The sequence below is a fragment of the Pseudopipra pipra genome, chromosome 28, assembly GCF_036250125.1.
Source record: "Pseudopipra pipra isolate bDixPip1 chromosome 28, bDixPip1.hap1, whole genome shotgun sequence".
NCBI classification, from domain to species: domain Eukaryota; kingdom Metazoa; phylum Chordata; class Aves; order Passeriformes; family Pipridae; genus Pseudopipra; species Pseudopipra pipra.
The window spans coordinates 2,098,478-2,115,617 of NC_087576.1; the positions used below are offsets into that span (position 1 = coordinate 2,098,478).

At 47.7% G+C, this 17,140-nt stretch overlaps 1 protein-coding gene and 1 long non-coding RNA gene across 3 annotated transcripts; both read left to right on the forward strand.

The window, feature by feature from the left end:
- Positions 1-1,642: 1,642 nt before the first annotated feature.
- LOC135403809 (uncharacterized) lies at positions 1,643-2,759 on the forward strand. Its single transcript, XR_010425500.1, has 2 exons — positions 1,643-1,862; positions 2,305-2,759. It is a non-coding gene; the product is annotated as an uncharacterized LOC135403809 (long non-coding RNA).
- A 3,790-nt stretch (positions 2,760-6,549) lies between these two features.
- CHMP7 (charged multivesicular body protein 7) lies at positions 6,550-15,264 on the forward strand. 2 transcript variants are annotated; one of them, XM_064638067.1, is made up of 10 exons: positions 6,550-6,914; positions 7,882-8,056; positions 9,375-9,560; positions 10,211-10,344; positions 10,719-10,767; positions 11,532-11,651; positions 12,506-12,604; positions 13,500-13,560; positions 14,011-14,175; positions 14,899-15,264. In XM_064638067.1, exons 1-10 carry the CDS (start codon positions 6,625-6,627, stop codon positions 14,961-14,963), a joined length of 1,344 nt encoding a protein of 447 aa, XP_064494137.1. In that variant the 5' UTR covers positions 6,550-6,624; the 3' UTR covers positions 14,964-15,264. The 2 variants fall into 2 exon arrangements, with proteins under 2 accessions (XP_064494137.1, XP_064494138.1); XM_064638068.1 differs by having other exon boundaries at positions 6,552-6,914; positions 14,014-14,175.
- Positions 15,265-17,140: the final 1,876 nt, after the last annotated feature.

The window sequence follows — 17,140 nt, forward strand, 5'->3', positions numbered from 1 at the left end:
GTCTTTGTTAATCTTTTCCTAGCCCTGAACTCCGAGCTAACTAATCCGGGTGTGCGTTCCCTGCCCCCCACCTTCCCCTGTGACTCACCCGTCACCAGGGGCTGCGCATAAATCACTTTTAGTGCCGCCGCTTTCCTAAGCAGCGCCCAAGGCAGAGGAATCAGCAGGTGAGAGCCTCAAAATGGGTGCCAGGACTGCAGGGAAAGTGCTGCTGAGCAGATCACACACTGCTCACCAGGGAAAGGGTGCAGCTATTTGCCAGTCTGGGTGTCACTGGGGCATCAGCGGCAGCCACGGAGAAAGGCAGAGAGGCTCCTCAGATCCAACAGGGTCACTAGGGTTGGAGTTAATCCACTCAAGGCGTGAATATTTGGGAAGCACTTTCCCTTTGGTGACCATGAGGCAATGGACACCCGGTTCTCTCCTTGCAGAGAGAATTCTTGAGCTCGTCTATGGCGCTAACGAAGATAACGAAGCTGAAGTGTGATTTCAAGGAGAAGAATTCCCGCCTTTCTCCTGGGTGGGTGCTTCTATTACAAGCCCCAAAAGTATGCAGGGCCTTTTGTTAAACCAAAACCATGTGTCCCCGTGCTCTGGTTACCAGTGACTCCAGCTGAGTCATTTGGGTCCTCAGAGAACAACTAATTTCTCAGTTAGGGCAGAACTAGAACTAGACTTAGTTCTAGGACTAGGGCTAAATGCTAGTCCGCTGCATTTGCATATGCAAATGGGACGGGGAAGGAGCCTGTTTGTCCTTTCTCTGAAAAATCAACCTGATGCTCTCCAGGGAAGTGCCAGTGCGCAAATTCAGGTGGGAAGAAGCTCTGAGGGGCGAGGGGGACACGGGAACGGGGTATCCCAGTTGGCCCCACAGTTTATACTGGTCCCTCAGCCACATCCCGGCAGCGGGAGGTCAACCCTCAGCATCCAGACCCCGAGGGCTCACCCTCCTGCCGCTCCAAACACTTGCTAGGAAGCCGCAGTGTTTTCTTCCTCCCCCTCAATCTCCCCATTAACAGAATTGCCCTGAGTTATCTGCCCCGATAAACCACAGAGATAACATTTTTAGGGAGCTCCAAACAAAGGCGGCTCTGTGTCCAGCCCGTGGGGATTTAAGCTCCGGAGCAAGGTCGGGACGCTTCTCTCCCACTCCTCGAGGGGTAGGACACCCCGGGCAGACGCGTCATTGTTCTCCAAGCAAGAATTTCCATCCCAGCAGTGCCAGGGCTTCCATTTAAGGCAGATTTTGGGGCAGGCTCCGGTCACCGGCGAGAAAGGGGTGCTCGTTTATCGCCCAAGGACAGACCTCCCAGCAGCTCCCCGTCCTTATCACCCGCAGCCCGCTCATCCCACAGCTCCCTCCGGAGCAGGAGTGCCCCAGGAGGCTGCAGCACAACACATCGGGGGGAAATCCAGCACATCAGGGAGAAGAAGGGACCCACCGTGATTTTTGGGATGCGAAAATCCCTCCCTTAGGCTCGCTCGGCTCTGTTGCGAGTGGAAAACAAACCGGAGCGTGAGGGTTGGAGCAGGAGCTTGGCTGGCCTCCAGCTCCCCGGCCGCGGGGAGAAGGGAGATGGGAGCCCGAGCTGGCCGCAGAGGACGGTGCAATAAACGGCTGGCGGCTGGGGAAGTTCGGTTTTATCGACCACAGCCGGTGGGGAACTCAACACGAGCGTTTCCTGCGGCACGTGCTGGACGGTTCAGACCCCTGAAATACCCGTGTCCTGTCTGACACAGCATCTGTTTGCTCCTCACCCGTCCTTACTGGAGGCTGGGGGGGCGAGGGAGGCTCTAATCTCCCCTCCCAGAGCATCTCCCGTGTAACTGTGACCCTCAGCACACCCCGGGGAGGTGACGGGGTACGTGACTGTTTATGTTTTATTTCTGAACAACAACAGTCGGTTTTTTACCTTCGGGGTTTTTTTTTGTTGCCTCTCGTCTGTTTTTGTGCCTGGCAGGGATCTGAGGCCGCACGATAATTTTGACCTTCACCCCTCCCACCCCCCCTCAGGACAAATGAATAATTCGTCTCAGGAATTCTAAGTTCCTCTTTTAAACAGATGGGGGGAAAAAAGGTCTTGCAGGCTGTGAACTTCATGAGAACAGAGCTCAGCCCCACACTGCACTTGGGCAAGCCCGGGCAAACCTCTCTGCCCCTCCGTGCCTCGGTTTCCCCCATCAGTGGTGAGGCTGCTCAGACTTCTGTCCTCACTCCCTTTGCCTGCCTTGTCTTCGGGGTTTGGGGGATGCTCAGGGCAAGCAGATGGATTTTCTCACCCTCTCTCCCTTCACTTTTCTTAGGGCAGCTTCCCTGTCTCTGAGAATGCAGAGGAAAGGGTTAAATCCTTCCCCTCCCCCTGGCACAAAGTAAAAATTAACAGTAAGTGCAGAGTCTCGGCTGAGATTTACCCCTTTCCCTTCCCTCCTCCTTTTCCTCCTCTGGAACCAGGACTTAAAAGGAGCTCTGGGATGGAGGAGAGGGCTGAGGGTGTTGCAGACTGAAAGCTGCAGCCCAGGCTCTGTATCCAAACCAAGGCACTGGCCAGCTTGGAAACTGGAGCAGAAACTGGAGCCCAAACCTCTGGCTCAGCAGGTCTGAGGGCTGAAATGATGGATAAAATCCAGCTTTTTGCTTCACTTTGGAGAGTCCCATCCCAGGTTGAATATCCCTGTGGTGAGACTCCAGGAAGCTGCTGCTGTTCCATCTCCTCACACAGCTACAGAAGCAAATTAAAAATTGCCTTTTGGGAGTTAAACACTGAATTGGACACACTGAATCTTTCCCCCCGAATTTCTCAAAGCATATGGATACATTCTCCAGGCAATATGCATTTTAATTTCTATCTTGTATATCTTGTTTTTTTTTCCTGAGCTGAATTTTCCAGTGTGTTGGTTTGGCTGGGATAGAGTTAATTTTGCTCACAGGGTTTTGAATCTGTGCTGTTAACACCGAGAGAAGTTTTTGGTGTTGCTGAGCAGGGCTGCACAACCTCGAGGCCTTTCCTGCTTTGAAAGACTTTGGAAGGACACAAGAAGCTGGGAGGGGACAGAGCTGGGACAGCTGATCCCAACTAATCCAAGGGACATTCCAGACCCTGCTCAGGAATATAAAGCTGGGAAAGAGTCATGGAATCCTGGAGTGGTTTGGGTTGGAGAGAATGTTAAACACCATCTTGTTCCACCCCCTATCATGGGCAGGGACACCTTCCACTATCCCAGGTTGCTCCAAGCTCTGTCCAACCTGGCCTTGGACACTTCCAGGCATGGGGCAGCCACAGCTTCTTTGGGCAACCTGTGCCAGGGCCTCCCCACCCTCCCAGGGAAGAATTTCTCCCCCGCATCCCATCTATCCCTGCCCTCAGGCAGTGGGAAGACATTCCCCCTTGTCCTGGCACTCCAGGCCCTTGGAAACACTCTTTCTCCATCTTTCCTGTAGCTCCTTCAGGTCCTGGAAGGAAGGCCACACTTAAGTCACCCCAAAGCTTCTCTTCTCCAGGCTGAACAATCCCAACTCTCCCATCCTTCCCTCCCAGCAGAGCTGCTCCATCCCTCTGATCCCCTTGGTGCCTCCTCTGGACTCACTCCAGCAGCTCCACATCCATCCTGTGCTGGGACCTCAAAGCTGGAGGCAGCTCTGCCAGTGGGGTCTCACCTTGAGGGGGCAGAGGGGAAGTGGGAACATTTGGAGTGATGGAATGTGCCTTCCCAACTCTTTGTGCTGGATCCCTGCTTTCCTAGGGGGTGGCTGAACACCTGCCCCGCCACGGGAAGCGGGGAAGGAATTCCTGGTTTTGCATTCCTTGCTTTTGTAACCATCTTTATCTCAACCCGAGATAAAAGTGAGTTCTCTCACTTCTCCTCTCCGAGCCTCCCCCCATCCCGCTGTGGGGGAGTGAAGGAGCAGCTGTGTGGGGCTGAGCTGCCAGCTGGGATTCAGCCACTCCGGGGCGTTTCTCCTCCGGAGCAGAGCAGGAGATCAGATCATCCCTTGGCTCTTTTCACCCCCAGACATGTGATGCCCCCGCTCCAGCCGCCTCCGGTGCCACGGGTCCAAGGCCAAATCTCTCAGGTGTGTAAACACAGCCCCGTGTGGCTCCTTTGAACAGGGCTCGTGATCCAGGGCCACCGTCTCCCTTCCCGGAGCAGTGTTTGCTCGGCTGTCCGGCCAAAACGTGCCCTGCTCAAACCAGGCTGGATTTTGGCCAAAGCCATCCCGGTGTTTGGGGATGAACGGCTTCCCAGGCACAAGACGACGTTCTTTTGGGGCTGGAACTGGAAGGATTAATGTAAAATTTCAAAGCTTGGAAGAAGCTAAAAATAGGCTCCTGCCCGTGCTGAGTCACCCCCGATTCCCGTGGGATGGGTGGGTTGGAAGGGCTGCTCTGCCTTCCCTGCACCCCCGGGGCTGGCCAGGGAAGGGGATCCAAGGGGGTGTTGCCAAATCCCAGGAGATTTGGACCATCACTGGGGTTTTTTTGCACCTATTTCAGTGTCCTTTGCTTCCCAAGACACTGAGAATCTGATCAACTCTGAGTGTGGAAAAAAAAACCCTGGAGGAAAGGAAGGCAGCACCAACCGTGGCTCCAGAGCTCTCCCGGAGCTCCAGCCTTGGAAAACCCCCTCAGCGAGGCACAGGGGGAGGAAAGCTCCCAGTTAAACTGGTCACTGCCCAGCCAAAGGGGGCCCAAATATATATATATATATATAAAAAAAAAGAGCTCCCATATATTTATTTATTTATTTATATATATTTTTATATATATTCATATATTTATTTTTATATATCTATTTATATTTATTTATATTTATTTATATATTTATATATATTTATATTTATATATTTATATATATTTATTTATATATTTATTTATATGTAGACTTATTTATTTATATATTCATTTATATATTTATATAAATAGATATATACACCTTACATGTATAATTATTTAGATGTGTGCATATGCATAAAATACACGTATATTACAATATATATATGAATTATACATATATAAATATAAGCTTGCTCTATATTATAATCCTATATGCAGTATTAAATTAGATACATACTATATTTTATTTCATATACATTTATAATATTATTAAATATACAGTACATTAACTATATTATATATTAGTTATTATTTAGTATCATATTATATATGCATTGATTAATAATATCTATTATCATATTAGATATTATATATAATTATATTTTATTATCACAGTATATATTGATCACTAATACTTTATTGGTTTATATTTATACTTTTACTTTATTATATTAAATATACTTTGTTGTTATATATTGTTATATATTATTATATATTATTATATATTATTATATATTGTTATATATTGTTATATATTGTTATATATGTTTTATATATTATATATTATATCTTTTATTTTATATATTACATATTATAGAACAGAATAGTCAATATATAATATAAAGTAGTATATATAATATATGTATAATGTTATATATAGTATAATATTATATAAAATATTATAGATATAATATAGTTATGGATACAGACAGATAACATACATTTAACATATAATTAATATATTATATATAGGAAACAATAATAATAATAACAACAATAATATTAATAAGAGCAACAGAAACAATTATTATTATAATACTGTGACACTATATATATAGTCATAGTATTATATATGTATAAATATTATAGATATAATACAAGTATAGATACAGATAGATAATATATATTTAAAATAATATATAATTAATATATTATATATAGGGGAAAACAATAATAATTACAATAATAATAAGAGCAAAAAGCCCAATTATTATTATAATACTCTGACACTATATATGTGTAGTCACAGTATTATATATCTAGAAGTATTATAGTTATAATATAGATATAGATACAGATATAGATAGGTAATAAAGAATTAATATATTATATATGGGGAACAATACAAAGAATAATGACAATGATAATAACAGGAGCAACAGAAATTATTACTATAATACTGTGACTATATATATGTATATATATATTTATATTTATATATATTTTTTATATATATACACATATATATGTATATAATATATATATATATATGGGACTGCTTGGGAATATATATATATAAATATATATATATAATATATATATATAAATATGTATATAATATATATAAATATAAATATATATAATATATATAAATATATATAATATATATAAATATATATAATATATAAATATAAATATATATATATAATATATATATAAATATATATATAATATATATATATATGGGACTGCTTGGGAATATATATATAAATATATATTCCCGAGCAGTCCCAAACGCAGTCCCCATCCTGCAGAACTTCCCCACAATCCACGGTGACGTCACACGTGACATCACGAATTACGTCACTCTCTGCCCTCCCCGGGGTTTTTTCGGGCCCCTCCTGCCCGGGCCGTACCACCGCTCCCCTTGGGAGGGGGTGCCGCGCGGGCCGTACCAAGTCCCGCCGGAGGGGTGGCGCTGTCCCCGCGCAGGCGCCGTGCGCGGCTCCCCTGAGGCGGGCGGGCGGCCGGGCCGGGCGGAGGCCGCGGCCGGAGCCGGGGGCTCGCGTAGATGTGCAGCCCGGGGGGGGCCCCCCCTGGGCCCGCCCCGGCCGGCGACCTGCCCCCGGAGTGGGACAGCGACGACGAGCGCATGGCCTTCCTGTTCTCGGCCTTCAAGCAGAGCCGCGAGGTGAACAGCACCGAGTGGGACAGCAAGATGGCCTTCTGGGTCGGGCTGGTGCTGGCCCGCGGCCGCAGGAGGGGCGCGGTGAGGACCTGCCTCCGGGAGCTGCAGAACGGCTTCGAGCGGCGGGGCAGCGTCCCGCTGGGGCTGGGCACCGTCCTCAGGGAGCTGCTCAGGTAAAGGGGGGTGTAGGGAGAGATGGATGCGGGTAGGGAGAGATCCCTGTGCCAGCGTGGGTGTCGGGAATTCTGCCCTGCGAGGCGCTGGCACAGGGTGCCCAGAGAAGCCGTGGCTGCCGCTGGATCCCTGGAAGTGCCCAAGGCCAGGTTGGAGCAACCTGGTCTAGTGGAAGGTGTCCCTGCCCATGGCAGGGGGTGGAATGAGATGATCCTTAAGGTCCCTTCCAACCCAAGCCATTCCTGGATTCCATGATTCCATGGCACAGGGGACAAGGCTGCTCCTGCCTGGATCTGGGGGACGCAGGGACAAAGATGAGAAACCCCAGAACGGAGGGCACTGGATGGGACTGGCTGATCTTTCAGCTCCCTTCCCACCCAAACCATTCCAGGGTTCTGTGAACAGGGAGTCAGGGGAATTTGCGAGGCAAAGCTTGGCAGGGAGTCAGAGGAGCTCACCCTGCTGTTGTGGTGCCCCAGCTGCCCATGGCACTGGGGATGTGACAAACTGGTGTTTGCATCCAGGTGTTTCGTGTGGTGACATTAGAGCCAGGGAGCGATGGCTTGAAGGGATTTCAGAACAGCAGCAGCTCTGTCTGTGATATCAAAATCACTAGATCTGAGAACTGCAGTTTAACACAGAATTGAAGTATCCTGGAATTACCAGTTACCCCTTCCAAAAACTGGCCCTCACCATCGATTTCCTTGTGTGGTGCTTCATTGGTTTGGAGTCAGGAAACTGGGAGAAACTCGCGAAATTGGGAAAACAGTAAACACAGAAAACCTGTATAGTAAAAATATAGTAAACAAAACATCCTTTGGGTCCAGAGGAAGCCTGGGAGGAGTGGAGACCTCCATGTCCTTCCATGCCCTGCAGGGAGATCTCAAACTTCAGCTGGATCTGGGGTTGGGGATGTCCAGGGTTTAGACTGGCTGTATTCAGTTCCATGGAATATCTTTTCCCTAGACGTGGGAAGCTCCAGAGGGAGTCAGACTTCATGGCCAGTGTAGACAGCAGCTGGATCTCCTGGGGTGTGGGAGTTTTCATCCTGAAGCCCCTCAAGTGGACTCTCTCCAGCGTCCTGGGGGACAGCAAAATCCCTGAGGAAGAGGAGGTTCTGATTTACGTGGAGCTGCTTCAGGTGAGTGTTGCTGAGAGCATTCCCGAGGTTATGCATCTCCAGGAAAACCAGGAGTCATTTTATGTGCTGGGAAGGAGTTGGGTAGAGCTTCGTTTGTGCCCCTGAGGTGTTGAAAAGCCTGGAGAGAGATGGATGGAGTAATTTGGGGATAAGAAGTAATTTAGATCTATAGATGCTGTTTCAAACTAACGTAATAAAGATGATCCAAAAGCTGGAACCCCTCTGCTCTGGAGCCAGGCTGGGAGAGCTGGGGGGGTTCACCTGGAGAAGGGAAAGCTCCAGGGAGACCTGAGAGCCCCTTCCAGGGCCTAAAGGGGCTCCAAGAGCTGAAGAGGGACTTGGGACAAGGGATGGAGGGACAGGACACAGGGAATGGCTTCCCACTGCCAGAGGGTTAGATGGGATATCGGGAAGGAATTCTTGGCTGTGAGGGTGGGGAGGGGCTGGGATGGAATTCCCAGAGGAGCTGTGGCTGCTTCATCCCTGGAAATGTCCAAGGCCAGCTTGGAGCAACCTGGGCTAGTGGAAAGTGTCCCTGCCCGTGGCAGGGGGTGGCACTGGATGATCTTTAATGTCCCTCCAACCCCAACCATTCCATGGTTCTGTGATAGTGAGTTTTCACTGACTTCCAAGAACAGGGGAGGGGCAGAATTCCCTGTTTGTCTAGGAAGGCCAGCACTGTGCTGTGAGCCTGCTGTAAATCCCAGGTTGGAGTTCACTGCTGTGCAGGACACGAGAGGAACTTGACATCCATCTGCTTTGGGCAGGGACAGGTGATGGGGCAGTTGCTGCCTGTCAGTCCCGTGTCCCCTCCAGCCCCACTCCCGGGGCATTTCCCTGCTCTGTCACTCAGAGCCTGTGCTTTCAGCTTGCCTTTCCCGTGGGATTAGAACCCTTGGATCCTGTCACAGCCCCTTTTCTCTCTGTGTTACTAAAAATGAACCCCAAGACTTGCCGCTGTTGCAAGTGGGGTCTAAATTCCTGTGCCCGGCAGAAATGCAGGAAATCTTTAAAGGGAATAATTTTAATTTAGTTTAAGTAGGGGAGGGATTTCCAGGAAGTGCAGGTGGAGCCAACTTCTTGCCTGTGTGGTCCCTGTGCTATTCCACAGCGTTTCAGGGGATGGAAATGGTGCAGTTTTGGCTTCCGTGGCCAACTGGATTATTTTCAAAGCGCTGCAGTTGCCTTGGGAAGTTTCACACGGTTCATTCTGAAAGTCACCGTGGCCCAAAGGAGGAACTGTCCCAAGTTTTCACCTCCAGTGTGTGTGGGAGGAGTGGGAGGAGCAGTGTGAGCTGTATCCCTGTTGTCCTTGCAGGAGAAGGCAGAGGAAGTTTATCGCCTCTATCAGAACTCTGCGCTCTCCTCTCACCCCGTCGTCGCCCTCTCCGAGCTCCAGTCCCTCTGTGCCAGTGTGTGCCCAGATGAAAGGACCTTCTACTTGCTGCTGCTCCAGCTGCAAAAGGAGAAGAGGGTCACCATCCTGGAACAGAATGGAGAGAAGGTACAGGGTCAAGGTGACTGCTTTTGGGTGGTATAACCCCTGTCTTGCATTCCATCTGCCTGGAAAGAAAACTTTATTGGTGGACCAAGGGTGTTCTGGGTCTGGAAGGGGTGAATTCCATGTTCCCCAGCGCTGTAAGGGGGTTGTAGGTGAGGGGAAATCGTCATTCTTGTGTGACAGGTTCTTCCAACGTTTTTAACATTTCTTTTTTTGAATTTAAGAGCTGAAAAGTTGTTAGGTCTGATCTGCCTGCAGGTTGATTGTTCCCGGTTATCCAAAGTAAAATCAGTCCGTGCCACTGGAGTCAGCCTGGAATTCCATTCTGTGTGAAAAGGTTTTTCTGTCAGTACCTAGATACAGGCACTCTCAGCTCTGAGATTGCAGGTTTTCCTGCAGTGTCCTGAAGCCCTTGGAAGTGTGACATTCCCATCCACTTCCAGGACAGCTTTAAATCCTCAGGGTGTCCCGCTGAGGCTTTTTGCTTTCACACTGATGCTCCTCGATCCTGCCTAATTTAATGTCAGATCCTGTGCTGACTGGGGCATCCTCATCACTCCATAACAAGGCTTAAACTGGGAGTGTGAGAGCATCTTTTCCTCCCTTCCAAGTGGAGGTATTTTGGGAGCTCAAGCCTGTGGCTCTCTTGGCAGATCGTGAAGTTTGCCCGAGGTCTCCACGCCAAGGTGTCCCCGATGAACGACGTGGACATCGGGGTGTACCAGCTGATGCAGAGTGAGCAGCTGCTGTCACAGAAGGTGGAGTCCCTTTCCCAGGAAGCAGAGAAGTAATTTTGGGGAAGGGTGGTGGGGAACAACGTCTGTGTGATGTAGAACTTTGTGGCATAATTAGAAGCTGCTTTCTCTGTGTTGTTCTTTTCCTGTTTGTGTCCCAGCCTTGTGGTAGGGCAGCTTTCCCAGTCTTTGTTCCCTGTCCCCATGAAAACAAGGTGCAGTGAATGGGTGTGAGGAACGTTTGCAAAGATTTGGAATGCATTCAAGGGCTCCTACTGGGAATCAGCAACCATTTAAGGGTGGTTGTATCCCAAATGCCCCCTCACTGGTCACCTCAGGATCAGAGCAAGGCACAGAGGGTGGTTTCTGCTTTGTAAAATCACTGCTGGCAAAGGAATGAGTTTCTGTTCCTTCTTGAATCTTCCAGGTGTAAAGAGGATGCCCGGAGTGCTTGTAGAGCTGGGAAAAAGCAGTTGGTGAGTGGAAGTGCAAGGGAATTGTCCTTGGAGCTGGTCCATAACTGCAGATTATGACCAGGGTTAGACACTGTGGGTTGAAGGGGTGGTTCTGAAGCCTCCTTAAGGTGAAGAAAAGGATATTTTTATCCAGAGTGAAGGGAAATGGAGGTAACTCTTCAAAGCAGCTGTTGTGTGTGTGTCTCAGGGATTGCTGGCTTTTTTATGACACTTTCACTCAATATCCTGAGTTGAAAGGGACCCACTTAGATCATCAAAGTCCAACTCCTCGCCCTTCTTTAATATTTTTTTATTTGGCAGTTGATTTTTTTTTTTTCCTTCACAGACCACGGTGATTTCTGAACAAAATTTGCACCAACACTACTACGTATTTCACAATCTTCCTCTGCTTTTTTCTGTATAATGCAACATGCTAATTTTTTTTTAATCAACACGAAAACCCCCAGTGATTTGGGTTTTTTTGAAGGGAACGTCAGCCACCAGGAATCTGAGCAGTTGCAGGTGCCAACTGGCATATTTTTCTATGGCCTGGACCTTTCCAAAGTAGGAATCCAAGACTCCTCTGCTTTTGAGCAGTGATCCAGGAATACCTGAGTGAACCACTGGAGGACACTTGTTTGTCCCCCGTCTTTTAGAGCTTCCTCCAAGTTTTCTCATGGTGGGAATAAACTCAGGGAATGGAAGACTCTTCGGATTTGTGCATAAACATGTCCTAACAGCTCCACCTGTGTTTGGTTTGTGACCCAAGCTGTGTCTCCCCCCAGGCTCTGAGGTGCCTGAAGTCCAAGCGGAGGACGGAGCGGCGCATCGAGGAGCTGCATTCCAAGCTGGATGCAGTGCAGGGAATCCTGGATCGGATTTACGCCTCCCAGACCGACCAGATGGTACTGGGGTCCTTTCATCTTGTGCTTCTCACTTCAGCCCCTCTCCTCTCACTCCTGGGGCTTTAGCTGCCTGGCAGAGCCTGGGTCTGAGGGGTGGGACTTTATTCCTGGAGTATCCTCCTGATTAAACCCGCTCCTGGCTCCATTCCCTGCTTCAGTGATCTCTGAGGGTTGGGACTTTATTCCTGGAGTATCCCCCTGATCATAGAATCATAGAATCATAGAATCATAGAATCATAGAATCATAGAATCATAGAATCATAGAATCATAGAATCATAGAATCATAGAATCATAGAATCGATTGGGTTGGAAAAGACCTCCGAGATCATCGAGTCCAACCCTTGGTCCAAATCCAGTCCATTTACTTGCTCCTGGCTCCAATCTCTGCCTTGATGATCTCTGAGGGGTGGGACTTTATTCCTGGAGTATCCCCCTGATTAAACCCACTCCTGGCTCCATTCCCTGCTTCAGTGATCTCTGAGGGGTGAGACTTTATTCCTGGAGTATCCCCTGATTAAACCCACTCCTGGCTCCATTCCCTGCTTCAGTGATCTCTGAGGGTTGGAACTTTATTCCTGGAGTATCCCCCTGATTAAACCTGCTCCTGGCTCCATTCCCTGCTTCAGTGTTCTCTCAGGGTTGGAACTTTATTCCTGGAGTATCCCCCTGATTAAACCCACTCCTGGCTCTTCTCTGCTTCAGTGATCTCTGAGGGTTGGGACTTTATTCCTGGTAAACTCTCTCCTGGCTCCGTTCTCTGCTTTGCTGTTTCTTGGAGGGTCTGGGGAGAAGCTTCTTGTTTGTTCTTTGTCAGCAGCATTCATCTCTTTCTCTTCTGTATTTTCATTTATAGGTGTTTAATGCCTACCAGGCTGGGGTGGGAGCTCTGAAGCTGTCCATGAAGGATGTGACTGTGGAGAGGGCAGAGAACCTGGTGGATCAGATCCAAGAGGTACTGGAACAAACCTGTGAATTAATTAAACCCAAGTATTTATGCTGAGGCTTCTGGTGCAGTGTAGTTTCTTTTCTTTATGTCACCAAAGCAAACTGACTTAATTTTGATCTCAAAGCTCAGCAAGAAGAGATTTGCAGAGAACTCTGTGTTTGGTTTCATGTATTTACATTAAATCTGTGCATTTCTTGTGGTTTTTTTTGCTCAGCAGTGTTGGGCAAGCCCACAGCTTTCCTAGAAAATGTTCAGGTGTGTTTAAAAAAGCAATATAAGTCAAACCCTTGGAAGCTGGAATGCAACTACAGGCATAAAACAGCTGCCTGACCCATCATTTTGTGCAGTTCAGTGAGGGAAAGGAGTTAATTCTGAGTGAGTTAAAATGAATCTGTCTGCATAAGCTGGTGTGAAAAACAGCAAAGGATTAATTTTTGGTTTTTAGCAGTGTCAGCTCAAATTGTGACTTCAGCTCATGAGCTGAGGGGCTGCAAAGTGTCATAGCTGAGCTGGGTTGGACTTCAGCTTCCTCATTTTGTAGCTAATATAATAATAAATATTATATTAATATATACAACATATTATTATATATAATAATATTGTAGCTAAGCTGTAATATAAACTCATTATTTATGTGAAAAAGCTCAAATGAGAGGGTTTGGTTTTTTTTTTTTACTTTTACTGTGACATTGTGATTCAGGTTTGATCCTCAAATCTCCCACTTGGCCTTGTAGCACTTTATTAAATAATCTTCCTGCTATTCCTTTTTCCAGTGAAAAACCAGTCATGATGGAAGTGTTCTGCTGCTTTTAAGTCAACTTTTGAATTCTTTTTGCTATTTCTGCTTTTGACAAAGGCAGAAGTTTATATTCTACATCCAACTCTGTGTGTTTTTCCTCAGCTTTGTGACACTCAAGATGAAGTAGCCCAGACTCTGGCTGGAGTGGGGATCAATGGCCTGGGTATGTCTTGGGGTTCTTATCCTTTGCTCCTCCCTTCCCTGCTGTCCTCCTTTCCCTGCAGACTGGGATTTGGGCCTCTCCAAACCCTTGGAGGCTCCAGTTGCTGCTGGATCTCAGCTCTGAGTTGTGTAATGTTGATTTAACTCTATTTTTAGAGCGGCTGCTGCTTTGTTTTTGAAGTGAGGAGCTTTTTCCTCTGGCCTGGGTGTTGCTGCAGCTTGTTTGTCTCTGCTGAGATGTGCCAACACTCCTTGGCCTCAGTGCAGAGGTTTTTCTGATGGGAGAAATCCTTTTCCCTGAGATCAGCCCCAGATTTTTCAGACCTTTAGAGGAAGCACAGGAAGTTCCTCACAAGTAACAAGGGATGGGAGCAATAATACCTGGGTTTCACTTGGATTTCCACCTGTGCTGGGTTAATTCTTCTTGGAACTGAGTGTTTTCTTTCCCCAGCAGAGATGGACACCGAGGAACTGGAGAAGGAGCTGGACAGTCTCCTCCAGGACTCGACCAAGGAGCCTGTGGATCTGCCTCCTGTTCCCCAGAAGGTGCTGAATCCCCCCATTTCTGATGCTGAGCTGGAAGCTGAGCTGGAGAAGCTGACAGTCTGTGATGGAGGTAGGGATGGCAGCAGGCCCTGGGGGGACCTGGGGCAGCCTTGCAGAGCAGAAGTCTGAGTCCTAAAAGAACTGCCCTCTGCTAGGAATTCTACCTGGCCTCTGCCATGGGCTGCAGGGAAAAGGAAAAGGCTCTGGGAGGGAGCTGCTGCTTGGATTGATTAATTTTTCATCCTCATTTAACAAAGGCAGGCAGTGTTCAAAGGGATAAATTAGATAAATTGTCAGGCAATGGGCATCTTCCCTGTCCTACAATGCTGGCTGTGCCTTATGTGGTACAGGTTTGAGGTCTGCTTGAATTTATTTATTTCTTGATAAGTAAATAAACAATAAGATTGATAAATAAATAATATTATTTATTGATGATCCTTTTGGGTCCCTTCCACCTCAGGATATTCCATAATTTAGTAGCAGTGAGTGACCAGAGCTTGTGGGCTCGAACTGCTTGCTGCACTGTCCCTGGATCTGTCTGGCACAGGGGTAAATAGGCTTCCATTTTCAATTCCTTTCAGGAATCTCTTGATGAACAATTACACAGGACTGTCCATGTAGTTTTCTTCCTATTTGGGCAGCTGATAATCCCAGTTTTCAGAGCATCCCTTGTCAAACGTGTTTCCAAGAGAATGCAGAGCAGTGAAGTGCTGAGACACTCTGGAATTTTACTGGTTGGTTGTGGATGTGGTTGATAAAACCTGACCCCTTTCTGTTGGAATTTTCTTTACAGATTTGGCACAAAAGGCTGCAGCTGCTTCCTCTGAACCCAAAACAGCTCTGGGACTGAATCTCTGAAGACCCAACAGAATCCTGTTGCTGCTGTTTGGGAAGTTGTCTTAAGGTTCCTTAACTCATGACTAGAACTTCTAAGGAGAGGAGTCACTCTCTCTTCCTCTCCATGGATATCACTTTGCTCAGCAACAGGATCTCCTGCCATGACAATCCACTCTGGAACTGGCCCCAGCTGGTGTTTGTCATCTCTGTGCCAACATCTGCACTGGTCTCAACCTGACTGGTGACCCCAAGTCGCTCTGACATCCAGTCTTCCCTCCTGGGAATACAATTCCAGTGAAGATAAACTCTTCTGTGTCCATAACAGTGCTCAGTTTTGGTTTGGTTTTGAGGTTTTCTTTTTTTTTTCTATTATTTTTTTATTTTATTTTAATTTATTTTTATTTCTCTTCCTTTGCTGTGGCTGATGTCGAGATCCTGAGTTGCAGCAGTGTTGCAGTTGCTCAACATTTGGCTGCTTTTGTGTGGTTGTTTCGAACACTTAGCACATAAATCCCGACCTTGACGTTCCTGCAACAAGCTTAAAACACCCGGTGATAGTTCTCCCCCTCCCTGTGTGTATCTTTGCACGGTCGTGGACAACTAAACACTGTAACTGTTACGTTTGTAGGAGTTTGGCTGCTGCTCCTCCTGCAGGGCAGCGATTGCAAGCACAAGACAAAAGAATTCCTCTTTCTGTAATGACATTAAGGCCTTAAAAGGGAGACCTGCAAAAGATTTCAGTGAAGGAGTTTCAGGCTCTGTCAAAGGCTGGGGGGTTGCTGTTAATCCAACTTTTCTGCTTGCTCTTACTTGAAATTCGAGCTGTTTGCTGATTTTTTTTATCTCTCCTGTTAGCAAAGCTCCTTGAGAGCTGCAGGGTGGTGTGCTGGGGGTTCCCCTGGAGTGATTTGGGGGTGAGGAGAAGGGATGCACTGTTCCCCCTCTGGGAGAGTGCAGCTTCACAGCCTTGCCTTTGCCTTCAGCCTTGCTCCTGCAATCCCCCGAGGTTCTGTGGTACCAGAAAGCCCCAACCCCAAACTCTCTGAATGTTTTTAATGCACAACCCCCCCCTAGCACACCAACTGCAGCTGGTTTGGGGGCTGCCTCCACCCCCTCCTCTTTTGCAGGTCACTTTTTTATCCCTCGTGTGTGCACGTGGAAGAGCAGGAATCCTGATCCCTGAACAACTGAACTTCCAGGAGGGGAATGTGCTCTTCCCTGGGCTCTCTGCACAGCCTGTGTGTGTGGCAGGGGAGGGACTGGCTGCCTGCTGAAGGACAACCAGCCCTCCCCTCCCTGCACCTCCCCCTGACTCGGAATGTATCCCCCTCAGCACTTCCACAAACTGCCTCTTGTCCCAGGCTGAGCCCTGGGGATGGCAGCCTGGGGGAATGGGAACCAGGGCTGGACTTCCCACATCCCTTGAGTTATTTATTGGCCACCCAGCTTCAGCCCCAGAGGACAGGGAGGGAGGTTGCAGGTGTCCCCAGGGTGCTGCCTGGGCTGGGGCTCCACTGTCACTTTGTTCACGAGTGCAGGCTCTGCCAGGGAAGGTGTCCTGGATCCAGCTCACAGTTCACCCAGGCTGTACATGGAATTATGTAAAATGACTTGAAGCTCTGTATTCCTTTCCTTTGGAAGTAAACAGGAGAAAAACCTCTGTGTTTTCTGCCTACTTGTAAATAAAGGGGAGGGGGGGAACCATCCCTGTGCCCTCGGTGCTTTCCCTGTTCCAGCTGCTGCCCCTGTAAAACCTGGCTGCTGAAATCCCAGCCCATCCCTGGGCTGCTTTACCAAAACCCAAACTGAACAACTGCTCTACCAGACTCTGATTTCCCTGAGTCTTTTCTCTGTGTTTAAAAAAGCCCACCAGTGTTTAATAATTGGTCTTGTTTCCACTGAGTAGCCTGTGCTGGTTTTTGGGCTGGACAGCCTTCATTTCTAGCACCATTTGGGAAAGACTTGCTGCTTTTTCTTATCTTTCCACTTCTTTTTCCCCACTGTGCACCCCAAACCTGCAGTTTCAAGGCTCACACAGGTCACAATCCTTTGCCTAAACCACCCTGTTCTGGCCATGGAGGAAACTGCTGTGCCAGGAAGTCAGTTCTCCTAATTAACCCCCCTGGTTTTGGACCAAACAGTTCCAAAAGCTGATCCTGGGCCAGTTTTTACCTGTTCTAATTGGAATTAAGCAGCAC

Coding starts and splice junctions, on each gene's coding strand:
- CHMP7 (XM_064638067.1), top strand. CDS start 6,625: ATGTGCAGCCCGGGGGGGGCCCCCCCTGGGCCCGCCCCGGCCGGCGAC. Junction 6,915..7,881: donor GTCCTCAGGGAGCTGCTCAG/GTAAAGGGGGGT, acceptor TCTTTTCCCTAG/ACGTGGGAAGCTCCAGAGGG. Junction 10,345..10,718: donor CTTTCCCAGGAAGCAGAGAA/GTAATTTTGGGG, acceptor TGAATCTTCCAG/GTGTAAAGAGGATGCCCGGA.